Here is a 26,484-nt window from a genome sequence, read left to right on the forward strand (position 1 = left end):
TACCAGAACCATAATTCTGCTCTCCTCCTGGCCTCAGGGCTGCCAGTCTTGTGCCCTCCACTCCTGGCCCCTCTGCTGCTGGGCAGGACTTGGAACACATGAGGGCCACCTTGCTCAAAGCCCTCTGGCAGCTCTTACTGCCCTGCCTGGCCTCCAAGTCCCTGCTGTCCTCTAGGGTGGTCTCCCACCTCTCTCGACCTAGCAAGTGACAATTCAGGAACGGCAGAGCGTCTGGTCCCTCCCTGGCCTACACCTCTGTCTTTTCGTCCTGAACTCAGCTGGGGAGCGCATCTTCTAGGAAGCCTCCCTCTCTCCTCTTCCAACAAGCTGTTGGCCCTCCTAGGAGGCCACGCCCCTGTCCATCACCGCTCTCCCTGCTGAAGTGTTGGCTCCGGGAGGGTGGGGACCAGTGGTGATTCATGGCCCAGCCCTGCAAAGGCCCGGAAGGGCTTGATCCACACCTCGTGAGAGCCGCTCTCTGAGCCAGCCCGTCTGTGTCCACCCCCTCGCTCTAAGGTACAGCAAGAACACTGAAGTGCTTCACAAACAGACATCCTTGGCACCCTTAGACAAGGACAGTCTGGAGCCACCCGGGTGCCCAACCGCAGCAGATGAGTTCAGGAGACATGGGCCCTTCTCCCTTGAAGGCATATTAGTCACTCATTTCAAAAGGAAGCTCGTGAATGTTAAGTATGTGGGAGAATCCTTATGATAAAATGTTCATTCAAAGAAGCAGAAGGAAAAATATTACCTTGCCTTATCACCCTTGAAAACTAAGGAAACGCACCACAGAGGGGAGCCTGGGGTGCAGAGGAGAGAGGGACGGAGGGAGGCGGGGCTGAGGAGGCAGGGACGGCTCCAGCCTGCCATGGGCCGGCGGGGAGGGCGGGGTGGGGGGTGGGTGGGACGTGGCACTCACTTGGCAAAGTTGGCCAGGTTCTGGGTGACTTTGGCGATGAGGGTGAGTGTGCGGGCAGTGCGGTCGTCCGGGTACTCCTGCAGCAGATTGAAGAGTGAGGGGGACATGATGGCCGGGCAGAGGAAGCGCAGGAACAGAGAGGCGCTGATGAGTCGCTCGCTGATGTCCGGCCGGCCGCGGCTGCTGCACTCTTGCCGCCAAGAGGCAAACACCTCCTTGAGCTCCCGGGGGAAGACGCTGTGTGGGGACAGGTCATGGTGGGGGAGCGGGGGAGTCAGTCACCAGGCCGGGACCAGAGCAGGGAGCTGGTTCTGGGTCTGATGGAACTGTGTTCTGTCCCGCGCCCACCCTGATGGCTACATGACGGGCCAATGCCCAAGTTCTCTGAGCCCTCTCCTCCGCCATCCACCATCCGCTGGGCAGGGATGCTGGGGGAGCCAGGCCAGCACAGGGTAGGGATGCCCAGGCCGCAGTTGGTGGGTCTCTCAGAGGGGCTGAGTGAGAGGGGACATCAGCACTGGGGCCAGGCCCCACGGGGCTTCACCTCTGCCCGACTCGGCAGGAGTGCGGTCTTGGGCAGAGAGAGGGACACGCGGCACAAACAGAGCACCGCTCCTCGGTTCCTGTCCCCGGCTTCTGAGATGGACCCCCTCCACTCCAATAACGTTACAGGATCTGAGGTTCTCAGCAGAGCTGCGTGATCAGGACAAGGGGCGGATCCTAACCACAGGCTAAGAACACAGCTCCTCAGTAACTTGGGTGTGGAGGGAAGCGGGGGCAGTGACCTCCCCAGGCCGACCTGGTGAGGGTGGGCAGGGTTCTCGGCACCTGTCTTGGGGCTGTCCCCCCTGAGCACCTCCACTCTGCCTCAGCGAGGCCCCACCAGGCCAGCCTTTCAGAGGCCTTCCTATCTTTTTCACTCTGGAAGATGGGTGCTCTCTGAACCCTGCCTACACCTGGCTCTCCCACTAGCTCCAGGGTGCTCTGCCCCAGGGCCTGGCCCTCCCCTGGCTTCCGTTTCCTCACTCCCACAAGGGGAACAAGGCCACACCTGACGAGTTTACACAGCCATCTATCCAAAGGCGGGGATCCCCAAGGCCTTAAGCCGCTTTCATCAGCTTGAAAAGCTTTTGCCCAACAAGCCCAGCAGACTCAGGCAGTGAACGTGGCTGAACAACAAGGATGTGGCCAGAGAGGAAGTGAGGGCAGGTGACCTTGAGCCCTGGCCCCCGAAGCGCCTGGCACAGGCCTGGGCAGGGGGCGGGCGCTGAGTGATAACATCTATCAACGGCCTCATGCAGAACTGAGAGGGGCCTTCACAAACGCCAGAAAGAGGAAATGGAAAACCACTGTCCATGGATATGTTTCCCTGTGTCCCACGCCCGGCCCGCCCTGGGTGAAAACACAGCCCAAGAGTGGGAAGTGTGTTCCAGACTTCAAACTCTCTGGTTGTCCCTCCTGGTCCGGTGCCAAGGGTCATTTTCAGCTCAGCCCAAAGGGCCAGGGAGGCCCCAGTGAGCACCTTGTGTAACCCTGGGGCAGGGGGACCTGCGCCGGCAGCGTCAACCCCACCGGCTCTGCCCTGACCCAAGACTGTCGTCTCCTTGCAGGCCTGCCTCTGCCTGTGCCCGTCCTTCGGGAGCAGAAAAACCAGGTCCTTCTGGTGCCCATACCAGGGGTGCTCAAGGTACTCTGACGGGAACAGAGCTGTGAGCCAGGGTGGCTGCGGGGGTAAGCCGACTGTCTCTGGTGACACGATAAAGAAGGGCCACAAAGGGGAGCCAGACAAAGGCCTTCCAGCAGGACAGGAAAGAACGCGACCAAAGAGAGAAGCAACCTACGGCCAGAGGTGGGACGGGGGAACGGGGCCAGGAGAGCCACTCAGGTGGGGAAGGGAACGTAGGTCCTGAGCTGGAGCAGGGACCAAGGGAAAAACCTGGGCAGCTCCTCCAGTGTGAAAATAAAGCCACTCCTGGGGGCTGGTAGCATGGTCCCCTGGACAGTCACACAGCCATCTCTGATGAGGCTGTACTAGCTCAGTGGCCACCATTCACACATGCCGGGATGTTCATCTTGCATGGAATGGCCCGGGACTGACTGTGGCCCAGACTGCAGTCCTGAAAAGCAGTCTGCCCTGCACACTTCTGCTCCTCTCTGGGGCCGCCAGGGGCCCACAGAACTCGGTCCTAATAAAGCCCAGTCCTCCTCCTCGGTTCTCTACGGTCCCAGCAGGAGGCCCACCCAGTGTCCAGGCCCCACACAGGTGCGTGCTGGGGCCACCCCAAGCCTGTAACTTGAGCACCAGCTTCCATTGCCAGGTGAGGAGTCCCAGGTGAAGCCATCCACTCACCCAGGGGTGCCTGAGCAGAGCCTTGTGCATCTGGCTTCTTGTCCAGCTGTAGCACCTACAATGGTGCCAGGCAGTACCCACTGTCCAACATGTGTACGGGACTGCCAGGTCTGAATCCTCAACAATGCACAGACCATGTCCTGCCTACACACTCTGGAACACTCCAATGTCTGAGCCCAGAAAGGACCAGTTGGACTCAGTGGGGTCAGAAGAAGGTGGGTTCCAATCCCAGGGCCCCGAATCTGAAGCTGTGTTACCTGCCCTCTCCCTGTTAAACCTTAGCTCTCTTGTTGGGAATGACAGAGAAGGGCTCCCCACCGAGCTCTCGGGATGGGATGATGCCCTCAGAGGCCAGCCCAGAGCCCAGCATGCTCCAGGCACCCAGCCTACAGAAGGATGGGGCGAGAGGGAGGGATGCGGGGTGGGACCCTGGGCAGTGGAGGCCGAGAGGGCGTGGGGGCAGCACTGACCAGTAGGAGTTGATGATTTTGCAGAAGGCCAGCTCGCAGCACATCTTGAGGTTGCCCTGGTGCTCGGGGAGGTCAGCGGCCGAGCACTTGCTCGGGTCCACTTCACAGTTCTCGTCCGACTCGTACAGCGCTTTGATGAACTCTCCTGTGGCCGAGAGGGCAGGAGGGGGCGGTGAGGACCCAGTGGGCATGCCCCACCCTGACCCTCTTGCCCCCAGTCGGCCCAGACCCCCTACCTAGTGCGTCCTGCAGGTACTTCTGGCCCACCAGCTTGAGGTACTCCTCGATGGCCTTGGTGGCCAGCGTGTTCTCCCGGAAGATGAGGTGCTCGTTTTCCCCACAGCGGTCCACCTCCGACATCATCAGGTCGGTCAGGAAGTCCTGTGGAGCCAGGGGAGGAGAGTGGACTTGAGCAGGCCTGGCAGGTAAGGCCCCAGGGGTCCAGACCCACGCTCCCTGGCCAGAAGCCCCTGCTCTGTGAGGCTGCTCCATCACCAAGCTGCTGGGTCTCACCTGTGGGGGCTTCTGGGGCATGAGAGCAGGGCAGCCTAATGAGGGGACACGGTGACATCTGAGCTGGACCCCGGATCAGGGAGGCAAGAGCCCCCGCATGATGGCCTGACCCGGGGGACTCAAATCTCTGCTCAGCCCTGCCCCGGCCTGGCGGGGTGACCGAAAAGAGCACCCCCATCCCAGGGCTAAAGAGGACAAACAGGCTGCCCTGCCCCCTCATACAAGCAGCTACGACCGTCCACCCATCACTGTGATGAGGTCTCCCGTGCCAGACAAGGGCTTGTTCTGTGCAGCCTCACGAGGAAGGAAGACAAGAGGGAGAGGCAGGCCAGCTGCCCTGGAAGGCAGTGAGCCGGGGCTCAGACAGAGGGAGATGGACCTCGGCTCGCGTGGGAAGTGGCCTGGCTACAGCACAGCTCCCGGGCAGACCCAGGAGGGAGCCTGAGCCCACGCTTTCCCTCCTGACTGCGGGGCGGCTCAGAGGAACCTGCTGCACCCCTCCAGGTGGAAACACCCCCCACCTCGGAGGCTGCGCCTCCTCACGCCCACGGCCAGGCTTGTGACCTGGGGAGAAGACAGGCAGGAGGCAGGGACCTGGGGGCAGTGGGGGCAGAGGGCAGGGGCTGGCCAGCGCAAAGGCCGGGTGGCTGGCATTGTGCCGGGGCTATTGATGCTCCAGAAATGCCTCATCCAACATGCCCAACTTCAGGGCCCTCGAAATCACAAGTGGGCCTTGAAATATAGAACCAAACTCGGCCCTGGAGACCTGGTTGGCCAACGGAGAAATAGGAGGGCCGGGGTGGGGGAGAGGCAGTTGGTCTCTCTGGAGACCACACAGCCTGAGGACCCTTCCTGACCACCAGTGACCTCTAGGGCCTCCTTCTCTGAACAAAGAACAGCAGACGTCAGTACTGCGTGTACTGCTCTGCTCATGCCTACAGCCCTCCTGAGCTCCTGGGGTAGGTGCGAGGCCCAGGCGGGGGTGAAGAGGAGCTCTTCTTAGAGCCAGGACCGGCTGGGGGTGGTGGTGGTGGGGAAACAGGCACAGAACAGGAAACTGACCTGTCCAAGGCCACACAGCTACTGGGACCAAATCTGGCCTGAGTGTCTTGTTATCAAGGGCCCATTTCTCCTACTGCACTGAGTGGGGGGGTTGGGGGGGGCGGAGGGAGATGACAGGGGGCAAAGCACACCCAAGGCCCTCTCCCAGGACTCGGAGCCCTCGGCACGTGCTCTGGAAAGAGGCATCTCACCCCTTAGCTCCCCAGGGGCTCAGAGCTCAGATGCACATCAAGCAGCACCCCACAGAAGATCCGCTGAGGAGCTGGAGCCCCGGTGCACAGTGAGCACCCCGATTTCTCCTGTCTCAGCGATGAGCTTGAGAACAAAGGCCCCTTCAGATCAGACTCAGCCTCCCAGCCCAGCCCAGCCCTCGGGGGCCGCTTACTGAAAGGACAGACCTAGAGGCGGAAAGGAGGCCGCTGGAGCCCCTGCTGCCTCCCTTGGTCTCGCTCTGGTCTCCCTCCCTCTCCAGGGGAGGAAGTGGTCCAAGCACAGAGGAATGGAGTGCCCTGTGCCCATGGAGAAGTACCTCTCCTGGTCCCCCACCATGAGCCCAATGGGCAGGGGCTCTGAAGGGCCCAAAGGAGGCCAGGGCCTTCTGGATCAGGCAGAGAGAAAGAATAAGAACCCTGACAGACTGCGCACCCTGGGCTCTGCCTGGGGGCTGAGGCCTGACCCCCAACCTGTGTCTCCCTCCAAGCCCAGGCTGAGGGCTCGGGACCTTGACCAGGGAGGGCAGTCCCTCACCCCCACCACAGGCCACAAGTCATGCGACGTCTGGAGAGCAGAGGCTCGCCCCCGGGGAAGGCACCCAAAGCCTTCTGCAGCGTGGATAGACCCCACGTCCAGCCTTTCTCCACTGCACCCCTTTTGAGGAGCTCCCTCAAGGCCCCCCCCAAGGCAGGGGGCAGGGTGGAACCATGTTCTGCTGTGCTGGGCAGGTAGGCCTGCAGAGCCTTCCAGAAGGAGCCGACCTGTCTGCAAAGAGGAGCGAGTGGGTGGGGCTGGGCGTGGCTTGGCAGGGAGGCAGGTGGAAGGCGGTGGGGAGGACAGCAGGGGCCCTCCAGCCCTGGAGCAGGGCCTGCTGGAGGGCTCGGGCAAGCTTTGCTCCAGGGGGGTCCAGAGCTGGGGCGGCTGCCCTCCAGACAGACAGCTGCGACAATGACTGTGCGCCCCGTGTGCGTGCACTGGGAGCTGGGGGGAGTCTGGGGCTCAGACAACGGCTGCACCCTGGCCGTCACCTGCTGCGATGTGTGATAACTTCACACACCAGATGTGTGTCTGGGTCACTGGGACCCATGTGCCTGCAGAGGTGGGCCTCGTGGCCTGCTCCCCTGGAGCCTTAGGGAGGGGCCGGCCCTCTCGGGCAGTGGGGAGGCCCTAAAGCCACTTCCTTGCTGCAAGCCATGTTACAGACCACGGGCTCCATACCCGCCTCTGCAATCAGCTCCAACCACGGAGGGGGTGCACAAAGCCCCCACCCTTCAGGATGCAGCTCCAGATTTAGCCAGCTCCAGACTGAGGGGGCCCACCTAGCTATGACGGGGGCCTCCAGCAGAGCTGAAATCCATGACGTGGACGCGGGGACCGGCAGGTCATCCGGTGCCTGTCCCCCAGCCTTCCACGGGGCCCGCGGGAGGCGGCGTCCCGCCTGAGGCCCGGGCACCTACCTTCACCTTGCCCGTGCTCTGCAGGATGTGCACCAAGGCTGACGCCATCTCCTCCTTGGTCTTGGCACTGAGGATGGGCTCGAGGGCAGCGCAGAGCCCCAGGTAGTGGTTGGTGATGTGCTCGGCGAACTCCTTATACATCTCCATGGGCAGGATAGTGATGGTCTGGTAGCGCGCCTTGATGCGGATCATGGGCCCGGGGCCCTTGCCGCCCTTGGGGTTGGGCGTCACCACCGGGTACCACTTCTCCACGAACTGCCGGCCGGCCACGGAGGCGGCGGGCAGGCTCACCAAGCCCAGGTAGCTGCTGCGCTCCTTCTTCTTCTTCTTGTCGGTCTCGCGGTACAGGTGGACGGTGACTGTGTGCAGGGGCGGCAGGTTGTGGAACTCGAAGTGCTCGCCCCAGAAGACGTTGTCGGTCTTGAGCTTGCCCGTGGTGCGCGCGTACAGCACGTCGTCCAGGCACAGCTCGCACAGGTACTTCTTCTTGGCCGGCAGGTCCTTGGCCTCGATCACCCACAGCTTCAGAATGTGCTCCACACGCCGGCTGTTGTCCTGCACATGCATGGGCGGGGAGAGGGGCGCAGTTACCAGGAGCCTGGCGCCTGGTCCCCTGCCAAGCCCGGAGCTGGGAAGAGCGCTCAGAGCTGGTCAGGGCCAGCTCTGGAGTCTGAAGGAAGTGGGGCCGGATCTCTGCTCTGCCTCATACACTAGCTCACTGACCTTGGGCAAGCAACCATCTATGATCATCTAAGCCTTAAGTCCCTCTGTCATGGAAGTCCACAAGCTGAGAGCAACTTAAGAGGCCAGCGCGATGCCTGGCACACGGCGGCCGTTGACTGGCTCTTGGGAAGCTTGCTTGTCCGCAGAGTCACATGGAGACAAGTACTGCTGAGGTCCTTCCTCAGTGATGGCACGGTGACCAGGACTCAGCTCCAGGCCGAGTCGGCCAGAAGCAGTGGTGACAGCTGGGGAGAGGTCTGGGGGCAGTGGGGACGCTGGGCAGTGGGTGCCAGCCGGGGCCGGCAGTGCTTGCCTGGAGGAGGGGACTGGTGGCTAAGCTAGACTCGGAGGGCTGGGCAGGCATGGGCCACAGGAGGAGGGGTATAAGAGGTCCAGACAGGACACCGGCATCTAAAAGGCCAACCCTGGGTTCTCTGGCCTGGCCTCCCCAGTGTGCAGCTCAGCCTCTTTCCGAGCCCAGCACTGTGGCCCACTGCGGCCCCAACCACACCCCAGTCCCAGCCCCCTCCAGAGCCCCCGCCCTCTGCTCTCTCGAGTCGGAGCCTGTGCTCTGCTTGGGGTGCAGTTTCTGCCCCGCGCTCTGGGGTTCGGGGACACAGGCCCACCTTGTTGGGATGCACGGCTCGCCGCAGGTTCTCCATCCACTTATCCCGTTCGGCTGCTGACCGGCAGGAGAAGCACTTGCTTCCTGAGGACGTCGTCACCTGTGGGGGCAGCACAGTGTCACGGGGGGGGGTGGGGGGGGAGGCACGATGGAGGACCTCCTGGGCTGGGGCAGGGGGGAGGGACACTGGCTGCCAGGTCTGATGGCACCGCAGCCTCAGGGAGGAGGCAGGACGAGATGCAAGGTGCCCCCTAGATTTTATGTTTGCAGGTGGTGCCCCAAGGCCTGTGGTCCCAGAGCAGGATGGTGACAGGACAGTGTCCAGCCCCGTGCCAACTGGCGCTTGAGTCCTGCCTCGGGGCCCTCTGTCCTCAGAAAAGCATCTCTCTGAGTCCACCCTCATTCTCCTGGAGATGGTGGAGACAGAAGGCACGGGCTCCTGCATGAATCGGAGGACCCTGAGGTCTCCTTCTATCGCTGGAACCACAGGCACCCCGGAGACAACCGCGGGTCAGCCTCAGGGTTGCCTTGGTCCTCAGCTGACACCTGCTGACGGTGCTTCTCTTGCTGAACATGATGGCAGTGGTGGTCACAAAGGGCTAACCTATTTGAGGCCGGACTACAGAACCGAGAATGGTCTCTCTGGGTGTGCTGGGCCCTGGAGTCTGTCCTGGAACCCTTACCCTCCCCACCCTGTCTGGCTTGCTCATCCTCCCATCTTCTCTGGGAGAGGAAGCCCAGCCCAAGCTGCTCCTACTCTGTCCTACTGTCCTCTGCACCTTGCTGAGGGCCCTATCCAGCCATTCATGGGCCATACAAGACACAGCATCTCCTGCTTTACACAAGTGGGCAACTAGCATCAGGCACCCCCAACCCCAGACAGAGAAATCGGAGCCCAGGGGGATTCCAGTAGGGCCAGGAGTCCTGAACCAGAAATAGCACCCAAGGGGGCACAGGGCTAGGGCAAGGTGCCAGGTACCACCCCAGTCTCCCCTGGAGCTGGGGGCGCCAGGAGGTTGCCACAGCAATTCCATGCTCATGCCTCTATCGGAAAGCTCCCCTAATTATGCAAGATCGTCGGGGGTGGGAGGCTTCCCAGAGACAGAGGTGGGAAGAGAAAACGAATAATTAGAGAAGCAATTAGGAACTCCCAGGAACACCTGCGACATTAGTTATCCGGGTCCTGACTTGGCCTCGTGAGCTCTGACATCTCTGGACCAGATTCCCCGTCTACAGGAGGCACTGGACAGGGATCCCCAGGGAACAGCCTGGCTGGGCGGGGTGGCAGCCCCTCTGCCCTCACACCTCAGGTCACAGAATGGCGGGGCATGAAAAGATCCTGGCTCTTATTATGCAGAGGCCAGAGAAGGGGGTGCTCTCTCCACGCCCCCACACCACACAGGAGGAGTTTCGCAGAGAGGTGAGCAGGCTTGAGCCTTCCACATACGCCTTGGATGTCCCTTCCACCGACTCGGGACTCCTGCACATCCCCACATGGGGGACAGTGCTGGTCAGCCTCCAAGGAGACCACAAGGCAGGAATGAAGCCCCCATCTCCCAGCTCCACTTGGTCTCTTGGGAGTCCAAAAGCTCTGACAGTTTCTGGCCACTGCCCCCAAAGAGTGGAGGCCACAGGACACTCCAGGAGGGCGGCTGAAGGAGACCTGGCCTCCTGCGGGAGGATACCTGGGCCTGCCCCGCCCCGCCCCCCCGGACCCACCTCGAAGCAATAGTCCTGGCCCAGGATGCTGCTGTGCACGGGCTTGATGACCACCTCCTCCTCCATGCTGAGGTCCAGCGCCTCCACTGCGCTGCTGGGGCTGAGCAGGGACTCGTGGGAGCGAGACTCTTTCAGCCTGGGCATCAGATGAGACCTGGGGGTGGGCGGCAGGGGTGTCAGGTCAGCCTGCCCTGTCCCCTCCCTTCCCCTCTTCTCCCAGAAGGCCTGCCCAAAACCCCCTGCAGAGGCCATCACACCCCTCAACACCCACAGTCCTTTCTGTCTTGAGGCAGATTCGGGCGTGTGGGGGGCGATGGTGGTGCTGGAGTCAGAGACCCGCAGGGAAGAGGAGACCCGACCCAGGCAGCCTTCCAGGGTTGGGTACCTTCCCCACCCCCCACCCCCAGTCCCCTTGCAAGACAGAAGCAATCGCCTTGTCCCAACATTTCTCCAGGCCACCACTGCCGACTGAGCCCTTTCGCATACCCAGGACATCCACCCACCGGCCCCAGGTGAGGCAGGTGTGCCGTGGGACTCTGTGCTTCCTCCTTACACCCGAGGACCATGAGCCTCAAAATGGAAGGGATGGAGGCATCTCTGCAGTGCTGAGAGGCACTCAGTGAGCACTAAGAGGCAGACAGGGTGCACGCGCTGGGGCTCAGGGGCCAGGCCAGGGTCAGGGGGCCCAGCACAGATGGGCCCTGACAGACTGGCCGTGGACCTGGGCCCACTGTCACCTGCTGTGTGGCCCTGAGCAAGTCACTTCCCTGAGCCTCGGTTTCCCCTTTCCATGGAAAGCATATCAGATGGCACCTGGTGCTTGATGGAAGTCCACCCAAAGAGGCAAAGGTCCCTTTCCAGAGTCAACAGAACACAGCAGGCAAGACACTGGGGCCCTTCTCCCACAGCTAGGGCACAGGAAAAGCCAGAGGACCAGCCAGGCCTGCTAAGAGCATCCCAGGGCAGAGGCTGGGCAGGCCACGGCCCTATGCAGGTCCAAACTCTACGCTAAGCTCACCTAGACCTCCCCAACTCCAACACCCTCCAACCATTCAGCTCCTGGCCTCCAAGGGTTAAGCCATCACCTCTCCCTGCCTCCCGCTAAAAAAGACCCTCCCTCACTCAGGTTAGTGAGGCATGGTAGGACCACCACACATCTCCCCTCAGGGCACACACCCTGGAACCCATTTCCACAAGCACCTGCAGTAAGAGAAGCTGAGGCCCCTAAGTGTGGACCCAGGAGTTCAGAGATGAGCTGGACCGGCCCTACCCAGAGGGCATCACAGGCTGACTGACAGAGGCCACCCTCCAGCCCCAACACTCTGCATCTTCCCTGGCAACTGTCCTCTTGTAGGCACGGCATGGGAGTCAGAGCTGGAAATGGGATCTCAGCTCTTGTGGAGCCCACAGCCACACCAAGAGACCCAGTCAGGTTCCCCCTAAGTGCTCCCCCATGCCCAACAGGAAGCAGGCATAGGGCAGGGCTCCGGTTGGTCGCTGGAGCAGAGCCAATGCCCTCAGGCAGGACTTCCGAACGCTCCCAGCTGAATGGACCAGAGCGAAGCTGAGAGACAGGCTTAAAACCGAATGGAACCCACCCAAACCTCCCCAGGACCCACTCGAGAACTAAGGCCACTGGCATGCACAGCTGTGGTGCCCCTGCACCTCCACTACCCTCTCTGGGAGGCAGCTCTGCGTACACGCAGACACACACACACTGCCACACCACTCACAACACGCCACTCCCCTCGAGGCGCTGACAGCCTTCTTACCGTGACGAGCCCCCCAGGTCCTGCTCGAGTGGCCCAACCTCCTTTCCCCTCCCAGAGATGACCAGTGCCGTGGGTGGAGCTGCCATCCACTGAGCTGAGATTCCATCCTGGGCCTCCCTCCTGGAATGCGGCTCCATACCTCAGTGAAAGGCCCTGCCTCAGACGCCAGGGAAATCACCCAGCCTCCGATGGGCCGGGACTCAGGCCCCCAGACCAGCTGTCTGGGGCTGAAGACCCAGCCCATCGACCAAGATCAGGCTGCTTTCTGGCCCAGCCCGGAAACCCGCCAGGTAAGTTGCCGGGAGTGGAGGGGGTGGAGCACAGACCCAGGAAGTACGGGGAGGAGCTGGCAGGCTGGGGCCGCCTCCTGCCTGGGGCACCTGAACCAGCCAGCTGGGGAAAGGCAAGGGAGACTCATTCTATGGACTGGGCCTGCCCAGGGAGACCCCGGTGGTGGTGGGGGGAGTGTCCTGGTTCTACAGCCCCAGGAGACCTGGCACACCTAGGGCAGACCCCAAAGCAGCCAGAGCCTCCTGGAGCCTGTGGCTGCAGACCCCTTCTCCTCCTTCCCCACCATCCTGCTCCACGAACATGCCCCGGCTGGCCCGGGCCTCACTTAGAAGGTTCCTGATGGCACAGAGGTGCTGTGGGAAGCTCGCAGCTGAGGCATCCTGGGCCAGCCCTGACCCTCCCCACCTCCCAGGGAGTCTCTCAGTGGCAGGACCTGGAGCCCCCATCCAGCCCCTGCAGCCCAAGCTGACCAGGAGGAGGTGGAGGAGGGGTGGGAGCGGGGTCCCGGGAGGCCCAGTGGCCACTCCTAGGGAGTGCTTCTGGGACAGGAGTCAAGGGCTGGGCTCTGACCACTGCCCCATAATGGGGAGGCCCAGTGGGCCTGTGCTCTCTGACTCACATGCAGATGCTGTCTTTCCTCTTACCTGAAGTCTACCTGCCCCCGAACTCCCCACAAGGCTCGTGGGGGAAAGGGGCACCAATCCGTCAGGCCCTGGCATGCAGCACTGGGCCCAGAGGGGAGCCAGTCTGCTGTGCCCCTGCAGGGTAGAACCTCCTGGCAGAAGGAATCGGTGGACGGAAGTGACTGATAAGATGACTAACGGGCTCAGGGAGGGGAAAAGGTCACGTGGACACTTCCTGGACCCAGGAGGCCCACCTCACAGCCTAAGAACCACCTCTTCCAGGAAGCCAGCCAGCTCTGTTCCAGGCCCACAGCACAGCACCCCTAACATTCCACTCAAGGACTCCAGCCCCATCCATCACCATGGCAGGCTTCAACCCAGCCCGCCTCTGCTCTGGCCAGCATTGTTGAGCACTTCCTTTCTCACCTCCAGCCCCTGCCTTGTTCCAGGCTGGGCCTGAAGCCCATCCTGGGAGGGAGGGAGGGCACAGGCCATCAAAGGCTGCCAGACTCCACAGGGGCAGCGAGTGGGCACAGTGTCCCTTCCCACGAAGCTTGGTAAGGCGATGAGACGGCGCCTGCTCCTGCCCTGCTCATGGGCGCCCACCTCCTCTAGGTCAGGGCACTCGGCTGATCACATTCCACGGCACACAACTCTGCCAGGAACACTCACCTGCCCATTTCACAGAAAGGTAAGATGGGCTCGGGGAGCGGCAGTCCCTGCATCTGCCCAAGGCTCCTGCGAGCAGGGGGACTGGTTGGTCCGGGAGCCCTGCCCATGGCTGTCCTGTGTGGTATGGGGGCCTGGGCTTGGAGGCTACCATATGCAAGGCCCACACCTGGGTCAGGCCCTTCCTTGCTGCCCTGAGGCTGGGGTGGGAGAGAAGGTGGCCCAGCATGCCCACGGCATGGCCTCCCCCAGGGACCTCTCATGGGCTCTGGGGACCAGAGTCTCAGTCTTTGGTGAGATGGCACGGAAGAGGGCAAAGGCCTTCGCAGGGGGCTTTGCCTGTGCAGATTACTCCCAAAGCCCAGGTTTGGGCTACTTCTCACCCAACCCTGCCAGGGACGCCACATGACCACAGCGTGTCAGAGAGGCTACAGAACCAGGTCTCACCACCGGGCTGTGGGCTCTGCGTGCCTGGCCCTTCTCCCAGGGCCTGGCCTGCCCTGGGCCATGCCCGCAGGCGACACCACACACAGCGCTTGGCTGAATCCTCAGACTGAGGGGTGGACAACGACCTGACCCCGGAGCGGCCTCCCCCGATAAAGCAGGTGACCTGCCCACGGTCTCAGCTCCCTCCTGGTGTCACTTCGCACCCCAGCAACCCCTACCCCCAGGGACCCTTTTCCTTATCTGAAACAGAAATGACTCTTTGTCTCAAATGGAAATAAATGAACAAGCACAGAGGACGGTTTGCAGGGAGGGGCACTCCCCAGGCGCTGGAGCCATGAAGAGAGGGTTTCCCACCAAGGCCATATAAGCTCAGCTGCAGCCCTGCTGCCCAGGGTCCACCTCACCCTGGGCTCCTCTTCCCTGGGCGTCACAGTTCCCTCACGCAGGCCTCCTCGGCACCCAGCAAAACCTTCAACACCCAGCAAAAGCACCTCTTCCTCCAGGCAGCCTTCCCAGACTCCCTGGGCAGAGATGGACTTCGAACCCTGACATTTATCATGCTGTGCTGGAAGGCCCGTGGCAGAGCAGGCCCTCGCCAGGCAGGAGGCTCCTCATGGGGAGGGCTGCATCTGGAGCAGGGCTAAGATTCAGGGCCCCGGAGTTCCAGGACCAAGGCCCTGAGGTCAGCTGAGTCATGGGGAGGGAAGGAGGGCGGCTGGGATGGAGGAGAATCCGCTCTCAGCCCTCAGACGCTGGTGAGCAGGAGAAGCGACAAAGCAACCCAAGCGCTGGTCTCGGGGACAGTTGCACCCCGAGATCATCCCAGACCCAGCTGATCTCTGGACCCTCAACAGCCCCCAGCCCCTGGAGGTCCCCATGTCCCCCTTCCCCCACCTGGGCCAGCTGCTCAGGAGGTCTTTACCTGTACTCTCCATGCATGGAACCCTCATAATTCCCCGAAAGGAAGAATCGGGGGATGCCACGATTCTCAGGCCACAGGCAGGAGAGGCAAGGCCACAGGGGAGGAAGGCTGCCCTGACCTGCCCTGCCTCTGAGAGGTGTGTTGGTTCAGGCCCAGGGGCAGTTGAGGGGGACGGCACCCTCGCACCGGATGGGCCCCTCTGCCTTGCCCCTGCAGTCTCATAGTGCTTCAACCTGGGGTTGAGCCCTCCCTGCAACTCTGCTCCCACACAACACCCCCCAGCAAGTGACCCAGACTCTCCTCTGCGGCAGGTCCCAGGCCAGCCGGAACTCCCACCCTCTGGCAGCCTCTGTTTGAGCTGTCTCCTGAATGCGTCCCACCTTCCCTCCAGTCTCTCTCACCCGACAACGGCCTTCTTTCCCAGCCTTCTAAGCCCAGTCTGAACATGGCCATCATCACACCGTCCCCGGTCTCCCTGGACAGATGAGCGCTCACACCCAGGCCGGGTAGCTGAACACCACTCCGCACACTTTCCCACCCGACTCCTTACCCGATTCTCATGAGAACTTGTCAGGACCGAGGGACTGCACCTCAGAAAGGCCAGGCAGCTAGCCCAGGATGGCACAGGTGGCAAGTGGCAGAGGGGGACCTGAGCCCCACCCGGCAGACTCCGAGCCTAACGGCATCCGCTCGAGGCTCCATCTCCCCACTGGCGGCCTTCTGGGGCCTTCTGGGGCCACAGTCAGCTGACCTGCTCACCGTGACCCCTTACTCCAGGTCAGGGAGAAAGAAACCAGGGGGCTGGCCGGGTCGGACAGCCTGTGCCCGGGGCCCGGGGAAACATGGGCTTGCCACAGGCGCGGGCGGAGCCGGGGCTGGAGATATGGCCAGGCCCCAACAGCAGTCCATTGTGAGGGCGGGCAGCGGGAACAAGGGGACATTGTCCTGGCTCCAGGGCCTCGGCCTTATCTGATAGCCTTCCAGCCAACCCACGAGCTGGTTTTCAACTCCATCCTTTCTTCTCTGAAAAGGTTAGTGACACAGAAGTTTAGCAAATTCCCTATTATTTCAAGGAGGGAGGCGACTTGAAAATAAAACGTGTGATAATTAAAAAGCCCTGTGAGACCCCATGGGGAGGACGTTTCCAGCTGCGGGCGGGGTGAGCGGAGCGTGGGACTGGATGGCCTGGAAAGCCAGGGGCTCAGAATCGCCTTCCAAATCTCAAAGGGGCAGAGGGAGCTGCCGTGCATGCCTCCCGTGGGCGGTGCTGGGACCAGGATGGGCTGATTCCAGCTAGACACACTGTCCCTGGGATGGGTGGGCCAGCCCGGTTTGGATTTAGAGGGGAGGGCACGCTGTCTCTGGAGGCATTCGAGGAGCTGGAAGCTTTACATATGCCAAGGAGGGGCTGCCCGCGCTGCTGGGGACTGTTGGCATAACAAACCGGCAGCGGAGTAAGCCCCAAGGGTAAACATACAGCCACACACCTGCAGCTGGGAACAGGCAGGAGCCTAGTGTCAAGGGTGCCGGGTACAGGAGCACATCCAGTCTCCATTCCCTGTGAAACACACAACCCCGAGTACTTTTAACATGTTGTCCAGGCCTCAGTGTCCCTGACTCTTAAGTGGGGAGAGCTGACATACCTTCCTCCCAGGGCTGCTGTGAGGTCAACTGAGACAAGGCCGGGGAGCCGGGGTCAATGCCATGGCCACAGCGGTTACTCAGGCCGGCCCCTGCTCTATTCACTGCCTCATGCCAGGCAGCCTTGTAAGGAGCGAGGGCGCAGCTGTGAATAGGCCGATTAAGGGTTACCCGTGTTGTATCAAGGCTGACGTTTCTAGGGTAGCTGACGCTTCTGATGTCTGAGGTGGCGAGGTGGGGGGTTTGTGGGCAATTCTCTGCTCCTTTCCCCTGACCACTCAAACCTCCTACCTTCCCCAGGCCTGTTTCCCCCACCCACAAACAAACTGCACCTACCCAAATGCTCTGGGATGCTTTCAAAAACAAACACCCCCATCCCCCCAATAAAAACTCTTAACTTCCTAAAGTGAAAGGATGAAAGAGGGTGTCTGGAGGGGGCAGGAGACCCCACCGAGGGGCCACGTGAGCCCCTCTGCCTGGGACTCCGAGCACAGACTCCCCCAACCTCTCACTCTCCTGCCTGTGTGGTCTTGGGTCACTGCCCACAGCCAGGCCTGGAAAGGGCAGACACCCTGGACAAGGCTGGTCTCCACGGAGGAGGCACCCACTGCAGGGCTGGCAAGACCCATGGACTCTGGAGTCAGGTCAGAACATGCCAACCATGCTCCCGCCTGTCACAGGCAGGCAGGTCCAGGGAGCTGAGCCCACAGGGGAAGGAGCAGGTCCTGGGCACAGTCAGGGTGAGGGCGCTGACCTCCTGGGAGTCAAGCAGCAGGACACAAACAGGGCAGCTCCCCCCTACTACACACACACCCAGGACACCCAGCAGGGTCATCTCTTCCCCAGGCCCGGCCTGCCCTGTTGGCCTGGGAACCGCTGGGGTCCCAGGGGCAGGGAGAAGAATGCAGCTGTCTGGTGGTCCCCAGGGCCTTGGGGAGAGAGAGCCTGTCCTTAAAAGGCAGGGAGGTTGGCTGCCTGGCCTGGGAAGGTTTCCTGGGATGACAGCGCCTGGAGGCATGGCCCCTCTTAGCCAGGGTTCTTGCCATCCAAAGCCAAGGGGCAGATGCCAGCTGTCACTGGAGCTGGTGTGACCCCATCCCCGCACACACTGAGCTGGGAGCTCCCTGGGCTGGGAGGTGCCCGGTCTTCGGCCTCGCCCCACCCTGGAAGCCTGTGCCTCCCTGACACTGCAGGGCTGAGCTGGAGGAGGATCCACACCCGTGACCGAGACAGAAGGCCAGGATGGCTCATCACAGGCCACGGCTCCATGCAGCCCAAAGCCTGGCTCCCATGGTGCCCTGTGTACGCTGAATGAGTGATGCCACGGCAGCCTGCACTCAACAGACACCAAGTGCCTACCACGTGCCCGGCTCTGCTACAGGTATTCTTTCCAAGGTACACACACCATCGGACGGCCTTCTCCCAACTGCCCTGCATGAAAGGAGGGATCACCCCAGCAGGAAGGGGGTAAAGAACTCAACTAGACCTAATGAGCCCTGGCTCAGGGGGCAGCCCTCCTTGGACACAGCCTGTCAATCTACAGGACTGGATGCAGCAGGCTTCAGGACACCAGAGGAAACTGAGGCTGGGAGAGGAGGGGCTTGGCTTGGGGGCGCAGCGTCAGAAGTGAAAGACGGGAGCCCAATGGCCCGACTGGCCTCTGCTGGGACAGTCTGGTACCCACCCCACACCAGGCCAGGCCAGGCCAGGCCAGGAGGTCTGGGATCCCATCAGCCTTGCACCCTGGCAGGGGCCCGGCCTTCTCATCGGGAGGGGAGGGGAACCTGGCCGGCAGGTCCTGGGCTCCTTCCTCTTCCTCTCCGCCTTTGATCTGCCTGGATCAGCAGGGCCCTGAACAAGTTCTGACCTCGCTCCAGACTGCTGCTTCTTCACTTCAGAGACTATGACCAAACCCCCAATATGTCAACTCCCCACTAATGTAAGGGACCACATGCTAACCACATCCACTCCTCCTCCGGTCACCTGCAAGCCGGTCAGCGATACCTCCTTCCTGTTGGTCACCTGACCCACAATGGTTCGGGGTGAGACCACCAACATGAGTGGTGTTGATGGCAGGGCCCCTCCCAAGCAGGAGGGGTGCCCCTCAGCATCTTGACCATCCCCCATACCCCCTTTCTAATTCTGCAGCATAATGGACTTTTCAGAGAACATTCAGGAACACATTTACCTCCCCACATCCCCACGTCATTTTGAGGGGGGGTGGTTGGGCAGGAAGGGCAAGGGGCACACAGAGAGAGAAGAAACAAACCACTTTCCATCTATTCCCCCAAGTTATCCTGCAGCCTGAATAATTTCGGGTTTTTAATCAATAGCTGTCAGACTTGTCAAATTACTTTGGGGACCGCAAAGCAGTTTTTAAACATTCATAAACCTCAGTAGAACAGCGAAGTGCCCTGAATTTTAAGAGAAGAGCATCTGAGGAACACTCATTGAACAGGATGGGATTTGGGCAAATGGAAAGTGAACTGAGGGCTGGGTGCTCCTCTTGCTTCTGAGTAGGGACAGCTCCCTACCTCACCCCACCCCACCCCAGGTCCCCAGGAGAAACTGTCCAGCCACTTGGCAAGACTAAGCAGAGTGACCCCTCAAACTCCAAGGTCCCCTGCGGAAAGCACCCCCACGTGGGAGCACCTTGACGTGGGAGCATGGCACCAGCCCTATCCGGTGTACCCCCGCCTTGCCAGGCCCAAAATACCAGGCTGCTGCCCGTCCGGGGTTGGACAGCAACCCCCTCCACTTGGAGGACCCTGATGAAGGGACAGTGCTGTCCCTTCCTGTGAGCCCAGGCTGCACCCCGCTCCCCCTTGCACATGTGAACATGCCCCTGCATGCCCTTGGCCCCATGGATCGCACTGCGGATCACGCAGGGTGCGACTAGCTTACGACTGGCTCCCCCACCCCCACCGGGACCATAAATACCTCCAACAGCTGCCTCGGGCCCTGGGGACTCATGACCCAAGTGGGAAAGGATGATGAAATGAAAAAGAAGCGTGAACTGAAGAACCAAGGACTTCCACTCCCCAAGGAAACAACTTCCTCTCTGGCTCATCTAATTCCTCCCCACTCTCCACTTCCAGGAAGCCCTCCTAGGCTCAGTGAACCCCTCTGAAGAATGTCATCATCTCCCCTCTCCCCTCCTCCACCCGAGACACAAGTGCCATGCCAGGTGGCCTTCTGGTGTGTTCACATTACGGTGACAAGGTGACCTGGGGACTATCCTTCCCCCATGCCTAGGTACTAAGCTTCCTGCCTCAACCAAAGACGGATCACTTGTCAACACAGCCAAGCCCCTGGCATTGTGTCTGATGTCTGGTATAATGTGGTAACCCCGAAGAACACACACATATACACTCCTCTGCCTTTGGTCAAATTCATTAACCTGCATGCCTCAGTTTTCTCATCTGTAAAGTGGGGGCAACACCACCTTTGGTGCTATGGGTGTAACCTGACATGCAGGAGCCCTGTTTTCCCAGGGCTTTCTGCCCCTTCCTGCCCTGCAGCACTTCAGCTTTAAGTAGGCACCTCCCAGTTCCTATTTAAGGAGTGACGGGCATCGTAGGTTCTGGTGCTGCTGCTAAGTCGCTTCAGTTGCATCCAACTCTGTGCAACCCCATAGATGGCAGCCCACCAGGCTCCCCCGTCCCTGGGATTCTCCAGGCAAGAACACTGGAGTGGGTTTCCATTTCCTCCTCCAATGCATGAAAGTGGAAAGTGAAAGTGAAGTCGCTCAGTCATGTCCAACTCTTCGAGACCCCATGGACTGCAGCCTACCGGGCTCCTCCGTCCATGGGATTTTCCAGGCAAGAGTACTGGAGTGGGGTGCCATCGCCTTCTCCGTAGGTTTTGGCAGCAGTGTCCGTTTCCTGTCCTGTCATCGCTCAGGACAGGGGACTCTGTGGCTTCAGGGAGACAAGGAGCAAAGACACGAAGAAGAAGGGGCACCAGGCCAAGGGAGCATAGCCCTCAGGTGGGCCTCGGCTTTCTCACCTGACAAATGGGCTGCCCTCACCTCCTCCAGAAGTCTGCTGGAGGTCTGTTATGCTAACACCCCCACCATGGTTTGAGCTAACCTGGCGCCCCAGTATACAGTTACTGGGCGCCTCTCCAGTATGCCAGCACTGAGCCTGGGGTGCTGAGCCTGGTTCCCCATCCTCCCAAAGCCTGGCGTCTGGGAGTCCCAGAGGGCCTCAGAGCTCTGATTCCCAGACTGAAACTCGCAGGAGACAGCTGGAGTGGGTGGCTGCCAACAAGCCACCGGCTCCCAAGTCGCAGGCACAGGCACAGACTCATGGCAAGCCCAGGGCCCGGCTGCCAAGTTCCTCCTGCTCCTAGTGACCTCGGCGATTGCAAGCCATCCCTGGCTCTCTAGCATCCTGCCTCACCCATGACACCCTGCACACCTCGAAGTGCCCTGGCACCCTATTTAAAGGACTCCACATCGCTGCCACTTAGGGGTTCCAGCCACCCAACCTCAGTTAAGAAAACACACCCTGAAGCCTTGAGGGGCTTCCCAAGGCCAGAGAGGGTGCCAGGCTCCAAGAGCCCACCCTCTTCTCCCACCCCACACTGCTGAGTCTAGGATAAGCTAGCCCTGCCTGTCATTTGCCACTGGCCCACAGGATTCCGACCAGTAAGGCTGTACACTGTAAATACAGCCTCCGAGGCACATCCCAACTCAGGCATCCTGGGTTTCGCATCTCCACCTAGAACACATGCAGGAGGCCAGTGAGCCTTACCCGTCCATGCCTGGCTCAAAGACCACCACCTCCGTGCCGCCCGCCCATCCCAGCTGAACTGACTCCTCCCCCCAGGGCTTCCCCTCTACACTCTGCCCCTACGGAAGCAGAGGCTCAGGGAAGTCCAGGAGCTTGCCCAAGGTCACAGTTCACAGGCACAGCCTGGCATCCGGGCTCCAACTCCAAACTCTTTCCACTGCCTGTCAATGCCTTTGAGGCTTTCACCAAAGCTACAGAAACCGTGTGATCAGACACACCAACTTTCAGGTAACTTAGAAAAGTTGTGAGTCACCAGACCTCCACTCAGAGCCGCCTGCGTCAGCTCCTGTGTCACCTGTCGGGAAAAGAGTGAGGCGGCCACTAGCTGGTAGGGGTCGGCAGCCCCCCAGCCGTGGCAGTGAAGGTGGGCAAGGCTTAGGACCACGGAGACTTGTGAGAAGCCAGGCACGGGGCTGGAGCACCAGCTCGCTCTCCTCCCCACAGCAGTACCAGACAAGAAAAAACCCCGATTTCTCCCGAGAGGGGTAACTTCCTGGGCATACACTGCTGCACCACAGGCTCCTGACAACTGTCGGAAGCATTTAAGCTGGAGCAAAACACACCCCAAACTCAACCCCATGGCAGCCTCCGGATCAGGGACCAGACAGAGGCAGGGAGATCGAGAGAGAGAGAAAGACTCCGGCTGGGGGCCGGGGCTGGGGGAGAGCTGACACGGCCCCTGAACCCCAGCGCAGCCCCACCCAGTGCAGCCCTGGACTCGGTGATTCCGAGCAAAGGCCGGGCTGCTCATTTCCCGGTTCTCGGTTCTCGGAGCAGTCACAGCGGCCCCTGGGCCTGCTCACGGAAAGGGGCAACTGACACTGGATTTCCTCTCTTTTAAAAACTAAAAACAGCAACAACACTCCTCCGTTTCTCGCTTTTTTGGCGGGCCATCCTAATTGCTTCCACATTCTGGGCCGGCGGGTGATGCCTGCAGCGGGGCAGAGACACCATCGCTGGGGAACAGCCGAAGCCCTCCCGAGGCCAGACACCCTCTCTGCCGGGCCGCTCCCACGCGCCTCGGTTAGGTGCTCCCTGGGCCCGAGAGGCTGCTCAGGGGCCAAGGCTGGCGGCCACCCCCCTGCCCTCTTCCCCGGCCTCCCTCATCCCGACCCCTGCTCGGGCCATCAGGTCACTCACCATCCCTCAGCGCGGCCACCGGGCTCGGGAAACCGAGGGGCCGGGCCAGCCACCCCTGCTGCCCGCTGTCCCCCACCGGGCCCAGCCAGTCCAACCCCGCTCTGGTCCTAGACATACCGCTCCAGCCCTGTCCGCTGGGACTGAACATGGCTAGTTAAACAAAGGCTAAGTTCCAACTCTCTGTAATGTGCTTTTAAAGGGCCAGTGTCCCACTTGGGGTTGCTGAGGACTTAAAGGCACAGCTCCCTTTTTCTGTACAGGACACAACACAGCAAAAATCCCCAAATCCCTCAAAAGTCAGGATCAGATTAGAAGTCTCGGGAAGATTTTAGACAAAATGCCCAATAGTAAAAATCCAAATTCATCTGTTGTTCACTTGCTAAGTTGTGTCCGACTCTTTGCGACCCCATGGAATGCAGCAGGCCAGGCTTTCCTGTCTTTCACTGTCTGCCAGAGTTTGCTCAAATTCACGTTCATTGAGCCAGTGATGCTATCTATCCATCTCATCCTTTGCCACCCTCTTCTTTTGCTTTCAACCTTTCCCAGCATCAGAGTCTTTTCCAATGAGCTGGCTCTTTGCATCAAGTGGCCGAAGTATTGGAGCTTCAGCATCAGTCCTTCCAATGAATATTGAGGGTTGATTTCCTTTAGGATTGACTGGTTTGAGCTCCCTGCTGTCCAAGGGACTCTCAAGAATCTTCTCCACTATGACAGTTCAAAAGCATCAAATCTTTGGTGGTCAGCCTTCTTTATGGTCCTATTTTCACATCTGTACACAACTACTGGAAAAACCATAGCTTTGACTAGATGGTCCTTTGTCGGCAAAGTGACGTCTCTGCATTTTAATACACGGTCTAGGTTTGTCATAGCTCTCCTTCCAAGGAGCAAGCATCTTTTAATCTCATGGCTGCAATCACCATCCACAGTGATTTTTGGAGCCCAACAAAATAAAACCAGTCAGTGCTTCTACTTTTCCCCTTCTATTTGCCATGAAGTGATGGAACCGGATGCCATGATCTTAGTTTTTTAAATGCTGAGTTTTAAACAAGCTGTTTCACCCTTCTCTTTCACCCTTGTCAAGAGGCTCTTTAGTGCCCCTTCATTAATTCTGCCATTAGGGCGGTATCTACCATCTGCACATCTAAGGTTGTTGATATTTCTCCCAGCAGTCTTGATTCCAGCTTGTGACTCATCCAATCCAGCATTCTGCATGATGTACTCTGCATGTAAGTTAAATAAACAAGATGACAATATATAGCCTTGACGTACTCCTTTCCCAATTTGGAACCAGTCTGTTGTTCCATGTCCAGTTCTAACTGTTGCTTTTTGACCCACAGACAGACTTCTCAGGAGACAGATAAGGTAGTCTGGTATTCCCTTCTCTTCAAGAATTTTCCACAGTTTGTTGTGATCCACACAAAGGCTTTAGCATAGTCAAAGAAGCAGAAGTAGATGTTTTTCTAGAACTCCCTCACTTTCTTTATGATCCAATTAATGTTGGCGATTTGATCTCTGCTTCTTTTGCCTTTTCTGAACCCATTTTGTACATCTGGAAGTTCTCAGTTCATGCATTGCTGAAGACTAGCTTGAAGGATTTTGAGTATAACCTTACTAGCATGCAAAATGAGTGCAGCTGTCCAATAATTCAAACACTCTTTTGCAATGCCCCTTCTTTGGGACTGGAATGAAAAGTGACTTTTTCCAGTCCTCTGGTCACTGCTGAGTCTTCCAAATTTGCTGACATATTGAGTACAGCACTTTAGCAGCAGCATCTTTTAGGATTTGAAATATTTCAGCTGGCATTCCATCACCTTCTCTAGCTTTGTTTGTAGTGATGCTTCCAAAGGACCACTTGAGGCTCTAGGTGAGAACACACCATCATGGTTTTCTGGGTCAACTTTTTTATATGGTTCTTCTGTGTATTCTTGCCACATCTTCTTAATCTCTTCTGCCTCTGTTAGGTCCTTACCATTTCTGTCCTTTAGTGCGCCTATCCTCATGTGAAGCGTTTCTTTGATATCTCCAATTTTCTTGATGAGATCTCTAGTCTTTCCCATTCTATTGTTTTCCTCTACTTTCCTGCACTGTTCATTGAAGGCTTTCTTATCTCGCCTTACTATTCTCTAGAACTCTGCATTCAGTCGAGTGTATCTTTCCCTTTCTCTCGTTTCTTCTCTTCCTTCTTCACCTATTTGTAAAGCCTCCTCAGACAACCACTTTGCCTTCTTGCCCTTCTTTTTCTGTGGGATGGCGACATCTCAAGAATAAGAGTAGGAAAGACACATTTTTCAACCCTCACAACGGGCCAGCACAACACTCCTTCCCAGCAGCATCTCATGACTCCTCCTCACAACTACGCCAGGCAGGTAGCACCTGGATGCATCTTTCCGAGGAGGAAGTCATGCCGCGCGAGGGTTCCCAGCTCACTCAGGACAGCACAGTCCGCGGCTAGGGCCCAACCACATGAGGTCAGCCAGGGCCAGGAGTCTTCTCCCACCTGCCCTCTGGAGGCTCCACCTGTTCCGCCTCCCCTAGCATCTTTCATCACACGTGCCCCAACACTGGGCTTTCAGTCTAGGCCTCAAAACCCTATGAGCTCGGCTGTGTTCTTCCCCCCTTCTCACAGATGAGAAGACTAGAGACCACGAGAGCAGGAAAGGCAGGGAGAGGGAGGAGAGAAGAGGAGGGTCTGGAGCCCTGCACACAGGCTCTCACTCCTTCCCAAACTGGCTCTACAGCCACAGGAGGGACTGCAGGTGTGGGGGCTCTCTGGGGCCCCCTAGGCGCCAAGAGTGGGCATGGCCTGTGAGCTGCTAAAATAGGAGCAGGTAGAGGAGAAGAATGGAGAAGAAAAATGGCAACCCACTCCAGGATTCTCGCCTGGGAAATCCCATGGACAGAGGAGCCCGCTGGGCTATACAGCCCATGGGGATGCAAGGAGTCAGACATGACTGAGCACGCGCACACACACACACACACACACAGAGCAGAGGAAAGGAGAGACTTGATTGCCTGGGCCTCTGTACCTGGTCTAGCAAGCCCTCCAAGAAAAGCGGGCCACTTCGGACACCAGGAGTGGGTGGGCAGCCCAGAGGTGCTGTACAGCCATCCTATCACAAAGGCCAAGGCCAGGCACAGTCCTCAGGCCTAACTCTGCAGGGGCCAGGTCAGTCAAGGATTTAACACCCTTGGTCTGTTTCTATGGAGCCTGGCAGTCAAGTCAGTCTGAAGCTGTGTAGCCTAGTGCTTAGGAACATGGGCTCTGAAGTCAGACTGTTCAAATCTGGACTGTGCCACTTGCAATCTTGTGTTCTTGGACAAGTCAGGTCACCTTTCTGGGCCTGTTTCCCCCTCTGCAATAATATCAACAGCGCTCAGCCCCCGGGGCTTGCCGTGAGGACTCAATAAGCTACACAACAAAGCTGACTTCTAGGGAGCACTTGATAAAGGCCAGCCTGTTTAGCTAGGCTGAAGGACACTGCCTTAGGATATGCTGGGAGACACAAAGTGGTCACTTTCTGAGTAGTGACTCTGGGCAAGAGTCACATCTTTCTCTGGGCTGCAGCTGATTTCTGTAAAGACGGGGTTCACCCAGGACCCTCAGTGACTCCCAGGCAAGACCACCCTCTAACATGTCCCAGCTGCCCACGCTCCTCTAGAAGCACCCAGGTCATGAAAGGCTGGGCTGTAGTTGGAATTCTTTGCAACCTGAAAACAGGCCCTGCCTCTTCCCGGCCCCACCCAACCCCCAGGCTAACTGGAATCTGTTGGGAGGGAGAGAGTACAAAGGCTCAAGGCCACGTGACATGTCAGGAGACAGCAAAAGGCATCACCTCTCCGGGCAGAGCCCACCTGGCCAGCTCTGTCTCCCCACTATGAGGGGTGAACCCTCGCCTCCTTAGCAGTCTCCCAGGGGATGTGCTGCTGCTGAGCTGCCTTTCTATCGAGGAGTTCAGCAGCCAGCATTGGGAGGCAGATTCTCTACCACTGAGCTGCCTGGGAATCCTCTTCTATCTTTCTAGAACCTAAAGCAACTGGTGTGTGTGCTTCTTGGGGAGCAGGGGAAGGAGAACAGGGGGAGGACCAGAAGAATCAGGGATCATGAGGCAGGAGGCATGCCCGACAGCCCCGG

General features: G+C 59.4%; 1 protein-coding gene across 16 annotated transcripts in view; it reads right to left on the reverse strand.

Moving 5' to 3' along the window:
- Positions 1-26,484, reverse strand: part of DAB2IP (DAB2 interacting protein) — a 210,505-nt gene that overhangs the window by 18,138 nt on the left and 165,883 nt on the right. For 13 of the 16 annotated variants that reach the window (XM_069582530.1, XM_069582528.1, XM_069582535.1 and 10 more), the window contains 6 exons: positions 10,052-10,205; positions 8,334-8,432; positions 6,985-7,539; positions 3,976-4,120; positions 3,740-3,884; positions 920-1,156 (listed from right to left, as the gene is read on the reverse strand). In XM_069582530.1, the coding sequence (XP_069438631.1) occupies positions 920-1,156; positions 3,740-3,884; positions 3,976-4,120; positions 6,985-7,539; positions 8,334-8,432; positions 10,052-10,205 (1,335 nt within the window). Of the gene's footprint in view, positions 1-919; positions 1,157-3,739; positions 3,885-3,975; positions 4,121-6,984; positions 7,540-8,333; positions 8,433-10,051; positions 10,206-22,352; positions 22,535-26,484 lie in introns of those variants that run through there. The other 3 variants (XM_069582540.1, XM_069582539.1, XM_069582538.1) reach the window with 1 other exon arrangement.

Source organism: Ovis canadensis, chromosome 3 (assembly GCF_042477335.2).
Source record: "Ovis canadensis isolate MfBH-ARS-UI-01 breed Bighorn chromosome 3, ARS-UI_OviCan_v2, whole genome shotgun sequence".
NCBI lineage: Eukaryota > Metazoa > Chordata > Mammalia > Artiodactyla > Bovidae > Ovis > Ovis canadensis.